The 16,256-nt window shown below is 43.4% G+C and overlaps 1 protein-coding gene across 2 annotated transcripts in view; it reads left to right on the forward strand.

Annotated features, from left to right (window-relative positions):
- The first annotated feature begins 4,055 nt into the window (after positions 1–4,055).
- Positions 4,056–16,256, forward strand: part of LOC311100155 (ceramide transfer protein-like) — a 39,988-nt gene continuing 27,787 nt past the window's right edge. Inside the window, exons 1-2 of one of the 2 annotated variants that reach the window (XM_084140939.1) lie at positions 4,056–4,645; positions 7,025–7,159. In XM_084140939.1, the coding sequence (XP_083997065.1) occupies positions 4,529–4,645; positions 7,025–7,159 (252 nt within the window). In that variant the 5' untranslated portion in view covers positions 4,056–4,528. The remainder of the gene's footprint in view (positions 4,646–7,024; positions 7,160–16,256) is intronic. The other variant, XM_084140938.1, reaches the window with a different exon arrangement.

A 16,256-nucleotide genomic window follows, 5' to 3' on the forward strand; every position in this document is an offset into this window, starting at 1 on the left:
CATTCTTCTCTGCAGATCCTCTCAAGCTCTGTCAGGTTGGATGAGGAGCGTTGCTGCACAGCTATTTTCAGGTCTCTCCAGAGATGTTTGATCAGGTTCAAGTCTGGGCTCTGGCTGGGCCACTGAAGGACATTCAGAGACTTGTCCAGAAACCACTCCTGCCTTGTCTTGGCTATGTGCTTAGGGTCGTTGTCCTGTTGGAAGGTGAACCTTCGCCCCAGTCTGAGATCCTGAGCGCTATGGAGCATGTTTTCATTAAGGTTCTCTCGATACTTTGCTTCGTTCATCTTTCCCTCAATCCTGACTAGTCTCCCAGTCCCTGCTGCTGAAAAACATCCCCACAGCATGATGCTGCCACCACCATGCTTCACCGTAGGGATGGTGCCAGGTTTCCTCCAGACGTGACGCTTGGCATTCGGGCCAAAGAGTTCAATCTTGGTTTCATCAGACCAGAGAATCTTGTTTCTCATGGTCTGAGAGTCTTTAGATGCATTTAGGCAAACTCCAAGCAGGCTGTCATGTGATTTTTACTGAGGAGTGGCTTCCATCTGGCCACTCTACCATAAAGGCCTGATTGGTGGAGTGCTGCGGAGACGGTTGTCCTTCTGGAAGGTTCTCCCATCTCCACAGAGGAACTCTGGAGCCCTGTCAGAGTGACTATCACATTCTTGGTCAACTCCCTGACGAAGGCCCTTCTACCCGATTGCTCAGTTTGGCCGGGCGGCCAACTCTAGGAAGAGTCTTGGTGGTTCCAAAGTTCTTCCATTTAAAAATGATGGAGGCCACTGTGTTCTTGGGGACCTTCAATGCTGCAGAAATGTTTTGGTACCCTTCCCCAGATCTGTGCCTCGACACAATCCTGTCTCGGAGCTCTACGGACAATTCCTTCGACCTCATGGCTTGGTTTTTGCTCTGACATGCACTGGAAACAGTGGGACCTTCTATAGACATGTGTGTGCCTTTCAAAATCATGTCCAATCAATTGAATTTACCACAGGTGGACTCCAAACAAGTTGTAGAAACATCTCAAGGATGATCAATGGAAACAGGATGCACCTGAGCTCCATTTAGAGTCTGATAGCAAAAGGTCTGAATACTTATGTAAATAAGGTCTTTCTGGTTTTTATTTTTAATACATTTGCAAAAAAATCTCTGTCATTATGGGGTATTGTGTGGAAAAAGTAAAAGGGTCTGAATACTTTTCGAATGCGCTTCATGTTGAAGAGGGTGGGGCTCAAGCTGCATCCCTGTCTCACCCCACGGCCCTGTGAAAATACATTTGTGTGTGGTTTTGTTTGTGTACATGGATTTCATAATGCCATATATTTTTCCCCCAACACTGCTTTCCATCAATTTGTGTAGCAGACCCTCATGCCAAATTGAGTCAAAAGCTTTTTTGAAATCAACAAAGCATGAGAAGACTTTGCCTTTGTTTTGGTTTGTTTGTCAATTAGTGTGTGCAGGGTGAATATGTGGTCTGTCGTACGGTAATTTGGTAAAAAACCCATTTGACATTTGCTCAGTACATTGTTTTCACTGAAGAAATGTACGAGTCTGCTGTTAATAATAATGCAGAGGAATTTCCCAAGGTTGCTGTTGACGCACATCCCAAAATAGTTATTGGGTTCAAATTTGTCTCCACTTTTGTGGATTAGGGTGATCAGTCCTTGGTTCCAAATGTTGAGGAAGATGCCAGAGCTGAGGATGATGTTAAAGATTTTAAGTATAGCCAATTGGAATTTGAGGTCTCTATATTTTATCATTAATTTAGGATACCATCAACACCACAGGCCTTTTTGGGTTGGAGGGTTTATAGTTTGTCCTGTAGTTCATTCAATGTAGTTCATTCAGTGGGTTCTGGTAGTCTTTAATAGTTGATTCTAAGATTTGTATTTGATCATGTTTATATTTTTGCTGTTTGTTCTTTGTTATAGAGCCAAAAAGATTGGCGAAGGGGTTTATCCATACATCTCCGTTTTGGATAGATAACTCTTTGTGTTGTTGTTTGTTTAGTGTGTTCCAATTTCCCCAAAGGTGGTTTGATTCTATGGATTCTTTAATTACATTGAGCTGATTTCTGACGTGCTGTTCCTTATTTTTCCGTAGTGTACTTCTGTATTGTTTTAGTGATTCACCATACTGAAGGCTCAGATTTTCTGGGTCTCTATGTTTTTGGTTCGATAGGTTTCTTAATTAGAGCTAATACTGGCCTCCTGAGAGCTACAGTAGAGACATATGCTCCCAGACAGACAGACATGCCAATGGGTATAATTTACATAGGCCTACTACTGTACATGCTGTAATCTAGGTGGATCTGTATATTATCTAGCCTGTTTTTGCCAGGGTGCAGGGGTTTGCCGACTGCACAATAATTTTGAATCCCCACACAATGCCCTTACATAATGTCTGTATATACTGTCTCTATATACTGCATTTGGGTATTTTGTGTTTGTGTAAGGTCCGGAGCTAATATTGCTAAGGTGGGCCGAGGAGCTAATGTTGCTAAGGCGGGGAGCTAACGTTTCTAAGGCAGGGAGCTAACGTTGCTAATTTATGCTGAGCTTTGCCTGGAATCCACAGAGCTGGAGGTAATCTGCTGCTTCTAGGGAAGAGGGATGGTATTGTTGTTTGGCTAACAGAGGTGTGCGTGAGTGTGTGTGTGTGTGTGTGTGTGTGTTCAGCTAATGGAGGTCTTGTGGTTTCCTCTCACGGGTCTCATGATTGCACTGAGCTCCAAGTCAGGGCCATGGAACCCATGACACAGCCATATGGTGAACTGCTAGTAGAGGAGAGGTTGCCCTTAGGCTCAGAACTAGGATCAGTTTACCCTCTTTAAATGCCAGTTTTAAATCCACAAAACTGACCCTAGATCAGTGTTTGTGGGTAATTTAAACACAAACACGTACACACACACTGAAGCTTGGCTGTATACCACTGTGATACCACTGTGATATACTGTATGTATGGTTCTAAGTAGAATAGAATCAGAGGGACCCATCTAGCGGAGCCATTCTGGAAATCATAGCGTAGCGTAGCGTAGGCCATCTCATCTCAAGACTGGAGGAGAGGAGGGAATAAGGATAGGCATATCACACAGGCGTGTGTGTGCGTGCGTGTGCATGTGTGTGTGTGTGTGATAGGGAGAGCAGCCCAGCCGAGCGGGCATGGATTATCACATGACTGTGACTTATACTTAAAGCTCTGGCTTTCCTGTGAGTCAGCTCATGTGTTCTTACCAATATGACTGGTAGAGGGAGGGACAGAGAGGAAGGGGGTGCGACAAGAAGATTAATGAACTTGGGGCTTTGGGGATGTCATGACAGTTGGACGGCTTTAAGAATTGAGTAAGGTGGGTAGGCTATTTGTGTGTGTGTGTGTGTGTGTGTGTGTGTGTGTGTGTGTGTGTGTGTGCTTCTACATCTGCATTGCTTACTGTTTGGGGTTTTAGGCTACATTTCTGCTGATGTAAAAAGGGCTTTATAAATAAATGTGACTGATTGATTGATTACTAGGCCCACATAAATCACTGCTTTCCCACTTATATGACAACACAGGTATTATACAGGTAGGTGTAGGTTTCCTCAGCGAGTCTGTTCTAATGGGCTGTTACTGAAACACAAACACACTAATCCACTGTCATCAATAAATAGTGGTGTACTGTTCCATTCACACCAGGTCATCACTGATTTCAAGTGAAATTTAAATTTAAAAAAGCTGTTTGTTCATTGAGATTGTAGCGAATAAGGGGGAACAGCTAACTAGGGCTTGACCCTTGACCATGTGACCCTCAGGGCTAATCACTCCCACCTGTGCCATGAAAATCCAGACCTCTTGGCAGACATGTTTGTCTGTCTGTCCTATAATAGACACATACGGTCAAAGGAGCATGGCATGTGAATGAGAAATAATGCATATATAGTAATTGACATGATATGCCATGCTATTTACTGTATGTAGTACACGAAGGAGGGGCTTGCTTTCTTTTTCGGGAATAGATTAAGTGACGTCACCCCAGCAGCCAGCGCCCCTTCCACACAAGCCCTAGCACGCTCTCCACTCTCTGATTCTACATCCGTGTGCATATGGTGCTTGGTAGAGGTGTCAGCCGCAATAGAAATACACATCTACTGATAAAACGCGTTTTTGTCGTAGTAAATTAGGGATTACATTACGAAATCAGTTAGAAGAGCGACATTCTTTATTTCAACGAGCTACTCGTGTTTAGAGTATTTCAAACTGGACCGTTTGCCGCTAGAAGAAGTAACATAAAGGGGCAGGTGCGATTAATTGCTAGCTCCTGTCCTGTGCAACATTTTAGCTAATCTGACGTTACAGGCTGGTGAGAAATACTGAGGCTGCCAGGCGAAGAGCCAATTTGGACGAACACTAGCGATGCAATAATTATTTAGGACATTTTTATAGCTAGATGTGTCTTTCCTAACACTTTCATTTTTTGATATCTGTGTTCATTTAATCGACTGTCAGATAACGTTAGCTTGTTAGCAAGCTAGATAGTTAAACAACAACAATGTCGGATAACCAGAGCTGGAATTCTTCGGGTTCCGATGACGATGTGGAGACCTCGGAATCGGGAGTCGGGCAGCCAGTTGTTGGCATCGCCGAGTTCGGTGGAATCCTCAGCAAGGTAACATTAACGTCAAAGCTGGCTTTAGGCTCACTCCCTAGTAGGACCCTAAAGTAGTTTATTAAGTCAGTCTGGGTTGTTAAGATGGGTAACTAGCTAGAGACGGCTAACGAGACAAGAATGAAACAGGTTGATGATTTGAGGGTACTTGGCCAGTACAGATGTGGTGCAAGTTCAACGAAGCAGTGTTGGTTTCCCTCTCCCCTCACATAGAGCCAACTGTGGGCGAATGTAACCGCTGAAAACCCCTATGTACAGGAGAAGGGTTGTCAAGAGCTAAGCCTTATATAATCAGTTATTGCCTGATTGATCTAATTGAAAGCTGTGTGGGGTTGTCATTCTAAAGAGATTTTCTGCCTGACCTGCCAACCCAAGCATGTTGAGAGCATAGACATATAATTAATGAAACGGGTTTGGAATCTCTAACCCTGACAATTTGACAGGTAAACTCATGGGTACACTTGCAATGGCTGCCTGGTATTGTGATGCAATAATTCCCATGGTAATGTAGAATGTTCATTCAAATTATGCTAACTGATGTGACTCATGCAATGGAATGTATACTGAACAAAAATATAAACGCAACATGTAAAGTGTTGGTCCCATATTTCATGAGCTGAAATAAAAGATTTCAGAAATTTTCCATATGCACAAAAACCTTATTTCTCTCAAGTGATTTGCTGGAGAAGTGTGATCTTCACCGATGAATCCCGGTTTCAACTGTACCAGGCAGATGGCATTATGGCGTTGTGTGGGCAAGCGATTTGCTGATGTCAACATTGTGAACAGAGTGCCCCATGGTGGGATTATGGTATGGGCAGGCATAAACAATTGCATTTTATCGATGGCAATTTGAATGCACAGAGATACCGTGACGAGATCCTGAGGCCCATTGTTGTGCCATTCATCAGCCGCCATTACCTCATGTTTCAGCATGATAATGCACAGCCCCATGTTGCAAGGATCTGTACACAATTCCTGGAAGCTGAAAATCTCCCAGTTCTTCCATGGCCTGCATACTCACCAGACATGTCACCCATGGAGCACGTTTGGGATGCTCTGGATCGACGTGTATGACAGCGTGTTCCAGTTCCCGCCAATATCCACCAACTTCGCACAGCCATTGAAGAGGAGAGGGACAACATTCCACAGGGCACAATCAACAGTCTGATCAACTATGCGAAGGAGATGTGTCCTGCAGACTGAGGCAAATGGTGGTCACACTAGATACTGACTGGTTATCTGATCCACACCCCTAACTTTTTTAAAGGTATATATGACTAGCAGATGCATATTTGTATTCCCAGTCATCTGAAATCCATAGATTAGGGTGTAATTTATTTATTTCAATTGACTGATTTCCTTATATGAACTGTAACAACTTGAAATTGTTGCATTTATATTTTTGTTCAATGTATTTTGTGTAATGTAATTTGAGTTGATTCAACAAATTACAGCACAGATTGATGGATGCACTTTCTGCTTTTACTTTCTGTTTTGCTCCTATGGGCTAGTTGGAAGAAGACAAAGGTTAAGACAACGGGTTCTAATATACCATAACTCTTTGCGAAAATGGGACCAGCGGTGCTAGTAGTTATCAACGGCGCTGGTCCAATAAATGTGTTTATTTTCTAACGCTGCTGCATGGAATTATTACGTTGTCTTAACCTGTATATTTTCGACCTAGCCTAGTATGGGTGCACATAATAATGGCCACCAGTCCACCCATTATGCCATCATTGACTTGAATGGGGACGCCCGTTCTATGCGTTCTATTTCTATGGTTGGGAGATTATTGCATGTCATCATGTTAAACTCACCTGTGCGATCATAGTAAGCCCCTTACACGTGATACATGAGTTTTAGATGGATAAACATTACATTCCTTACATTCTCTTGTTTTTATACAGCCGTGTGTGTCTGTGAGAAAGAGCGTGTGTGTGTGTGAATGAGTGCTTGCCACAGATTGTTACCACAGTAGAAGATTTCATCAAGAAATTAGTCAAGAATCAGATATGAATGTAGACGTTATAGACTGAGCTCAAAGCACAGTAAGTTTACGGTTTGTGTCCCACTGGCTGTCCTAATCATGACTCTCCCTTCCTAGTGTTTCATCACCTACCCATTGTGTGATTTGAAATGGTTGTTGTTTTCATCCAATCCAAATGTCATTGAGCGTTTTTTCTGATTACTTGAATTGTTGTCAGAGTTTCTGCTGTAGCCAACTTGTCCCAACAATGTGTCATTGCTTTAGGGGAAAAAACGGTGTATTGTGTCCCAGACTATTGTGTGCAGCCTCACTATAACATTATCACTTTGTAAATTCCTCCCTCATAGTGAAGTAACTTTATTTTACATTCCCTCTCTCCTCTCCTTCAGTGGACTAACTACATCCACGGCTGGCAGGATCGCTGGGTGGTTCTGAAGAACAACACTCTGAGCTACTACAAGTCTCAGGACGAGAGAGAGTTTGGCTGCAGAGGGTCACTGTGTCTCAGCAAGGCTGTCATCACTGTGAGTATACTACACTATTCTATAGACCAGTGTTTCCCAAACTGTGGGGCGGGCCCCCTAGCAGGGCTCTACGCAGACCTTTTTTTACAAGGAGCACGTGTGCGTCTAAGTTGAAAAATGTAGGCACACATAAAGAAATTTAGGAGCACAATGAAAAATATGAGGTAATAATTAGGTGCGGAGAATAAAAAAAATTCCAGGTCGCACAGCGAAATATTTAGGTGCATATGCTAATAGAATGGTCGCACTGTATGGGGGGGGGCAGTGGTAGTGCATCAGCAGCTTTCCTCTTGTCATGTCAGTCATTGCAGACCTTAGAGAGCTATTTATAACTTGTCAGATGTCCAGATCAACTAGTCCATGGTTTTTTAGCCCATTGATTTTGTTGTAATGTTTGAGTCACTCTGATATCACATGAAATTGCAAAATGTGTAAAATTGCAAGACATTTTCTTTGTTGGTTGGCGGGATGTTCCGCAATGGTGGAGGGGGGCCAGAGTGAAAAAGTTAGGTTACCACATATACTTTAGTATGTTACTATACAACTTTATAAATGCTAAAGACTAAGTCAAAAACTCTGATGACAGAGAGACAGTTCTGCTGTAGAGGGTCCCTCTGTCTCAACAAGGCTTTTGTCACTGAGTACATATAATAGGCAATACGATTCCACGTTACTATTCATTGTTTCTAATATACACTGTTACGAAGAGAGCAATAGAGAGCAGCTGTAGAGGGTCCCTGTGTGTCACCAAGGCTGTCCTCCTTGTGAGTAGACATCCAAGCTCAAACCTACAAGTCAAATTCTGTAATTTTACAGCATGACAACAACAGTCTGAGGAACGGTCTGGCTTTAGGACATTGGCCAACAGATCTAGACCAGCCTAGCACAAATGACAATGTTCCAGGGCATAGAGATGGAGGGATGGATGCAATGAGGGATGTGGAGAGGGATAGAGGGATGGAGCCAGCCGAGCAAAGATTATGGGCACAGTGGTGTCTCCTGACTCAAGCTGCACGGCGTGTGGAAGTGTGTTTGAGTCAGAAAATGACCTGACATGTCTGGCGCTGTGCCAAGATCACGATCCAGCACGTACTTCTAAGCTCTTGTTGATTTCTGACTCCAGTTGAATTAGTGGGTATGTGAAAGATCTGGAAGTGGTATTTTATGGACAGTGTAACAAGCTAGTGAGGGATCAACTATTGACATCGACTCTGAGATGTGCATTGCATCCAAAATGTGCCCTCCTAATCAACTGATAAAAACTAGCTACCAGGGCCCAGTTTCCCAAAAGCATCTTAAGGCTAAGTTCATGGTTAGAATCATCCTATGATCATAGGATCCTATGGTTCTAACGATGAACTTAACCTTAAGATGCCTTTGGGAAACCGGGCCTAGAGCTATTGCTGAGTGTATGACTGAGCAGAAGAAACGGGTGTTTTCATTTGAAAAACAACAACACAAAACTCCTGATTGCGACTTAGTGCTGGAGGGTAAGTAGCTCGTCAGGTGACTTCTGGTTTCAACACAACACTGAGCTGGGATAAACATTAGCCCTACTCAGATCCTTTCACAATGCATCCATCCTTCCTCCCTTCCTTGAAGTAATCACTGATCTAAGGCCTAGATTCAATCAGATTGATAGCCGACACAAGCATAGCTGATGTTTTGGCGGTGTCGGAGATGTCAAATTGATGAGCAGCTGCTCTTGTGATTGTCACAAAGCTACACCCGTCCCACTCGCCTTAGAAGTTAAGAACGAGAAAGTGTAGGCTATAGGGCTATAGAAATAATGATGATCAAATTGAAAATCCTTCAACGAAATGAGGATTTCTATCAGTCTAATTGAGGTGTAGATTACATCACATTCCACTGTTTGAACTTGTAAACAAGGCTAAATGGGATTTTTCTTAATGCAACTCCGTGCAGCCAATGGCAATGTCCACTTTAGGTATAATGCTGGAAGCCACTTGTGGATTTGACAGCTCTAACGCAGTTCCACCTCCGACACCGACAAAACAACCACTATGCGGGTGTCGTCTAGCGCAGATCTAGCCCTAACACTATTAGATCAAGGCAAGGGAGAAAGCTATCATAGCTTTTACCAATCCAGTCATGTCATCCACTAACCATAGGAGGATGACATGAATGAGAAAAAAGGATGGGTTCAAAGGTCAGGTTGTCATGGTAACTGATGAATGTTGAAGACAGATTCCTCAGGGCTTTGAACCCTGTGAACCATCCCTGTCCTGTAACTGGCAGCTCAGTGGTTTGCCAACCACATTATCATATCCCACTGCCGTGTACACACACACACACACACACACACACACACACACAGCAGGATGAATGAGTGACTGTTTTCAGGCTGGTCAGAGTGGTCAATCTATTCAGTCTGTATTTATTCAGCTTCATCCATTCTCTATCACTGTAAATATTAACTTCCACTGTGTGTGTGTGTGTTATTTAGTCTATGTTCCAGACCTGGGGAGCATACTTTCCATAACGGAAGCTTCCATTTGATCATAAGAAATCAACAATGGAAACAAAAAAAACACTGAATTATTGTATGCCCCCTGGCTCAGACAGATTAGAATGTAAAATGTTTAATTGTGTGTGAGACACACTCGCCAGTAGGGCTGTCCCTGACTAAAACAAATCTTGGTAGAAAAGTTTAACCTTACCTTTCCATATATAGACACACACCCAATGTGTTTGAATAAAATCAACTACATATGCACTGAGCTTGTCTGATGCTTTAAGCATACTGTTTGATTATATAATAAAGACACACAAATTACTCAAGAAAGAGCCCGATGGTCACAGTGTTTAAAAAAATGACAGTGTGTGACTGGTGCACGTTGTCTCGCTTTTCTCATTACTGCAGCGAAAAGGCACCACAGCAAGTGTTTATTGCGCTGTCTGTGCTGAAGCTGTAACATCATTTCAGCCATTTAGTTTCTTACTTGTTTCTGACTGAAAGGTTCTGTTACCCAAATCCCAATTTCTTTAGGAAAAACATTCCCTATTCTCTCAACCCTTGCTCTCTTTACGTGAAACATATAAGCATCGCATGCATGTGACCAATAGGGCCTGACCTATCATAATGACATCAATAAATTGGTTAAAACAAACTCAGAACACAGTAACACGTGACAGCAAAATGGATGCAGGGGACGTGAAAAAGAAACTCAAAACGGGAATGTTTACTGGTTGCTCAGGAGGGAAAGGGGAAGTCAGATCTGTGGAAGACATTTGACTTAGTTGTGGAAACTACTGGGGATCAAGAAAAAGGAGGGTGTAGGAGCAAGCGTTGCGTGAGGATTATGTGTGCCAAACAGTTGCTGTTAGATTACAATATTATTTTTCTGATCATTTGTAACAGTGTAAACAACACTAAATAAATAAGTGTACCAGAGTCTGTTCTAACAACAAAATATATACAGTTGAAGTCGGAAGTTTACATACACTTAGGTTGGAGTCATTAAAACTTGTTTTTCAACCACTCCACACATTTCTTGTTAACAAACTATAGTTTTGGCAAGTCGGTTAGGACATATACTTTGTGCATGACACAAGTAATTTTTCCAACAATTGTTTACAGACAGATTATTTCACTTATAATTCACTGTATCACAATTCCAGTGGGTCAGAAGTTTACATACACTAAGTTGACTGTGCATTTAAACGGCTTGGAAAATTCCAGAAAATGATGTCATGGCTTTAGAAGCTTCTGATAGGCTAATTGACATAATTTGAGTCAATTGGAGGTGTACCTGTGGATGTATTTCAAGGCCTACCTTCAAACTCAGTGCCTCTTTGCTTGACATCATGGGAAAATCAAAATAAATCAGCCAAGACCTCAGAAAAATAATTGTAGACCTCCACAAGTCTGGTTCATCCTTGGGAAACATTTCTAAACGCCTGAAGGTACCACATCCATCTGTACAAACAATAGTACGCAAGTATAAACACCATGGGACCACGCAGCCGTCATACCGCTCAGGAAGGAGACGCGTTCTGTCTCCTAGAGATGAATGTACTTTGGTGCGAAAAGTGCAAATCAATCCCAGAACAACAGCAAAGGACCTTGTGAAGATGCTGGAGGAAACCGGTACAAAAGTATCTATATCCACAGTAAAACGAGTCCTATATCGACATAACCTGAAAGGCCGCTCAGCAAGGAAGAAGCCACTGCTCCAAAACCGCCATAAAAAAGACAGACTATGGTTTGCAACTGCACATGGGGACAAAGATCGTACTTTTTGGAGAAATGTCCTCTGGTCTGATGAAACAAAAATAGAACATGACCATCGTTATGTTTGAAGGAAAAAGGGAGAAGCTTGCAAGCCGAAGAACACCATCCCAACCGTGAAGCACGGGGGTGGCAGCATCATGCTGTGGGGGTGCTTTGCTGCAGGAGGGACTGGTGCACTTCACAAAATAGATGGCATCATGAGGAAGGAAATGTATGTGGATCTATTGAAGCAACATCTCAAGACATCAGTCAGGAAGTTAAAGCTTGGTCGCAAATGGGTCTTCCAAATGGACAATGACCCCAAGCATACTTCCAAAGTTGTGCCAAAATGGCTTAAGGACAACAAAGTCAAGGTATTGGAGTGGCCATCACAAAGCCCTGACCTCAATACTATAGAACATTTGTGGGCAGAACTGAAAAAGCATGTGCGAGCAAGGAGGCCTACAAACCTGAAGTGGTGATCCTAACTGACCTAAGACAGGGAATTTTTACTAGGATTAAATGTCAGGAATTGTGTTTAAATTTATTTGGCTAAGGTGTATGTAAACTTCCGACTTCAACAGTATGTATAACGCCTTTATTAAAGCAGACTAAAAACAGTTGCATGCATTCGTGAATTGATGTTTATTAATTGTTTAGGCTAATTATTCAAAGCTCTTTGTTATTTAACTTTAAAGCTAAAATGCTTGATTGCATTTAAAAGCATGAAGGTCTCGTATGCTGAGATTGATTGATTGATACAGTAGCCTATATATTGAAATATACAGTGGGGGAAAAAAGTATTTAGTCAGCCTCAAGAGGTGGGTGGACAAACAAAAACTCACAAATTCTGACAAACTCCAAGTATTGATTATGCAAAAATGGGCTGCCATCAGTCAGGATGTGGCCCAGAAGTTAATTGACAGCATGCCAGGGCGGATTGCAGAGGTCTTGAAAAAGAAGGGTCAACACTGCAAATATTGACTCTTTGCTTAAACTTAATGTAATTGTCAATAAAAGCCTTTGACACTTATGGAATGCTTGTAATTACAGTGGGGAAAAACAGTATTTAGTCACCTACAAACAAGCAAGATTTCTGGCTCTCACAGACCTGTAACTTCTAATTTAAGAGGCTCCTCTGTCCTCCACTCGTTACCTGTATTAATGGCACCTGTTTGAACTTGTTATCAGTATAAAAGACACCTGTCCACAACCTCAAACACACTCCAAACTCCACTATGGCCAAGACCAAAGAGCTGTCAAAGGACACCAGAAACAAAATTGTAGACTTGCACCAGGCTGGGAAGACTGAATCTGCAATAGGTAAGCAGCTTGGTTTGAAGAAATCAACTGTGGGAGCAATTATTAGTAAATGGAAGACATACAAGACCACTGATAATCTCCCTCGATCTGGGGCTCCACGCAAGATCTCACCCCGTGGGGTCAAAATGATCACAAGAACGGTGAGCAAAAATCCCAGAACCACACAGGGGGACCTAGTGAATGACCTGCAGAGAGCGGGGACCAAAGTAACAAAGCCTACCATCAGTAACACACTACGCCGCCAGGGACTCAAATCCTGCAGTGCCAGACGTGTCCCCCTGCTTAAGCCAGTACATGTCCAGGCCAGTCTGAAGTTTGCTAGAGTGCATTTGGATGATCCAGAAGAGGATTGGGAGAATGTCATATGGTCAGATGAAACCAAAATAGAACTTTTTGGTAAAAACTCAACTCGTCGTGTTTGGAGGACAAAGAATGCTGAGTTGCATCCAAAGAACACCATACCTACTGTGAAGCATGGGGGTGGAAACATCATGCTTTGGGGCTGTTTTTCTGCAAAGGGACCAGGATGACTGATCCGTGTTAAGGAAAGAATGAATGGGGCCATGTATCGTGAAATTTTGAGTGAAAACCTCCTTCCATCAGCAAGGGCATTGAAGATGAAACATGGCTGGGTCTTTCAGCATGACAATGATCCCAAACACACCGCCCGGGCAAGGAAGGAGTGGCTTCGTAAGAAGCATTTCAAGGTCCTGGAGTGGCCTAGCCAGTCTCCAGATCTCAACCCCATAGAAAATCTTTGGAGGGAGTTGAAAGTCCGTGTTGCCCAGCGACAGCCCCAAAACATCACTGCTCTAGAGGAGATCTGCATGGAGGAATGGGCCAAAATACCAGCAACAGTGTGTGAAAACCTTGTGAAGACTTACAGAAAATGTTTGACCTGTGTCATTGCCAACAAAGGGTATATAACAAAGTATTGAGAAACTTTTGTTATTGACCAAATACTTATTTTCCACCATAATTTGCAAATAAATTCATTAAAAAATCCTACAATGTGATTTTCTGGAATTTTTCTCTCTCATTTTGTCTGTCATAGTTGACGTGTACCAATGATGAAAATTACAGGCCTCTCTCATCTTTTTAAGTGGGAGAACTTGCACAATTGGTGGCTGACTAAATACTTTTTTCCCCCACTGTAGGCCTAAATAAGTTGCGGTATTGAGACTATACAGGCCTACAGCTCAATGGTGTTTATACAAGGCTACTATACAAAGCCTACTAATAATAACGACATTACTTATTATTATAATGATTATCATAAGAATTACCAAAGAGCTCCCTGACCTATGAAAGGAAAATTAACAAGTTGGTACCTCCCTGCTGACTCCCGTAGTCGACACTCGTGTTCTCCTGGGAGAAGAAGGGGAAGGAAATGACGAAGAGGCAGGAAACCCATTGGGGATAAATGGTGGAAGAGGAGGAACAGGAAGCGCGGGGGGGAGGGGCCTGGAAATTCTTATGCCAATGAGTATAGGGGATGGTTTGGGACGGCTCAGCTTAAAGACCCCACACTACAGAACGGCAGACGTAATGTCAAGGTAATAGATGGTGTACCTGTAAATCCTGCTCATGTACTCACCTTTCCCCATTTTTCCATGAGAAACAATCTCTTATACCAGGTCACAAAGTCCAATGATTCACAGTGGAGCAGCTGTTGGTTCCAACCCCGTTTCGGAGGACAGTGCTGAATCTGACCCATAGCCACTTGTTGGGAGGACATTTACGGAGAGAAAAAACACAAGAACGGGTGTTACGACGCTTCTTCTGGCCGGGGGTATAGTAGTAAGGTATTGTCAGGGGTGTCCTGACTGTCAGAGAACCTCACCCCTCCCTGATTTACGAAATCCCTTAAATTCCAGGGACAACGGTCCATCAAAAATCTTACCGTGTGCCAGAGGCGAAGAGAGCGGCAATAAAAAGTGGGGAAGATGTTGGAGCTGGATGTCATTGAAGAGTCACACAGTGCGTGGTCCAGCCCGATAGTCCTGGTGTCGAAACCAGATGGTTCTGTAATGACTTCCATAAATTGAATGCCATTTCGGAATTTGATGCTTATCCCATGCCGAGAATAGATGAGATGATTGAATGACTGGGAAATGCCCGGTTCATACACTTCACCTAACTAAGGGGTATTGGAAGGTTCCTCTGACCCCTGCAGCTCGTGAGAAGACTGCATTCTCCACTCCAGACGGTCTGTTCCAATATGTGGACTTCATGGAGCCCCGCCACGTTTTAAAGGCTGATGGACCGCATTCTGCGCCCACATCAATCCTATGCTGCAGCCTCCCTGGACGATGTGATAATCCACAGCCACAAGTGGGAGGAGCACCTAATCCGATTAACAGCGGATCTCGACGCCCTTCGGCAAGCAGGACTCACGGCCAATCCAAAGAAATGTACGCTGGGGGTAGGTGAAGCAAAGTATCTGGGCTATTCCATAGGTTGAGGGTTGATCAAAGCACAAGAGAAGAAGGTCGCTGCGATCAGTTTTTGGCTTCGACCAGTGAATAAGAAACGGTTACGGGCGTTTCATCCAGGATTATGCAATCATTTCAGGACCCCTGTGTGACCTGACTCGGAATGCCAAACCTGCCATGGTACTTATGGCCTTATGCACTGCCCCTGTGTTATATTCGCCAGATTTAGCAAAACCTTTGATTGTACAGACAGATGCATTGGACACTGGAATTGGAGCTGTACTCGCAGGAAGTGGATGGAGAGGAACATCCTGTGCTGTACATTAGCTGTAAGTTGATTCCCCGTGAAACCAAATATGCAACAGAGGAAAAAGAGTGTTTGGCAAACAAATGTGCTCTGGAGTCCTTGAAATATTATGTTCTGGGCTGCAAGTTTGTGTTGATGACAGATCACACTCCACTTACCTGGAAGAAGCAGAATAAGAATAAGGACAATAACTCCCGGATCACCCGGTGGTTCCTCAGCCTCCTGCCTTTCCACTATCGGATCGTCCACCGTTCGGGTTCTAAACATGGTAATGCTGATGCCATGTCTCGTATGCATGCCATGTTTTCTTCGACCGCTCTGACCACAGGGTCAACCCTGAGGGGGAAGGTATGTAGCGGTTTCAGGGGTTGTGTGGTGGATGGACGTTAAGTGCCTGCGAGGTTTCTTAGTTTTTTGGCTGCCAGGACCACGGACAGCACTGTGAAGTATTCCCCAGAGGCAGGACCACGGACAGCTCGGGGGAAAACTTCTAGACTGCAGCAGAACATCCACACCTGTCTCCAGTTGTAATCAGAGCCAAACTGCAGACAGGTGAAACCAATCAGTGCCTCTACTTAACCGCGCCCTGGGTTTTCTTTCTTTGTCTTTTCTTTGACCCCGGCAGGTGAAGGAGTAGGAGGTTATTGGGGAGACAGAACGTACGGTGGGGAAGGAGGATTAACGGAAGATAGGAACTTATGATTTCAACATGGATTGAACCCCCAAAGACTTAGATTGGAGGACCGTCCATGGTGACGAAGTGTTTACTCTGTCTGTTTTGAGTTTAGTATATCAGGA

Source organism: Coregonus lavaretus (assembly GCF_964263955.1).
Source record: "Coregonus lavaretus genome assembly, chromosome: 24".
NCBI lineage: Eukaryota > Metazoa > Chordata > Actinopteri > Salmoniformes > Salmonidae > Coregonus > Coregonus lavaretus.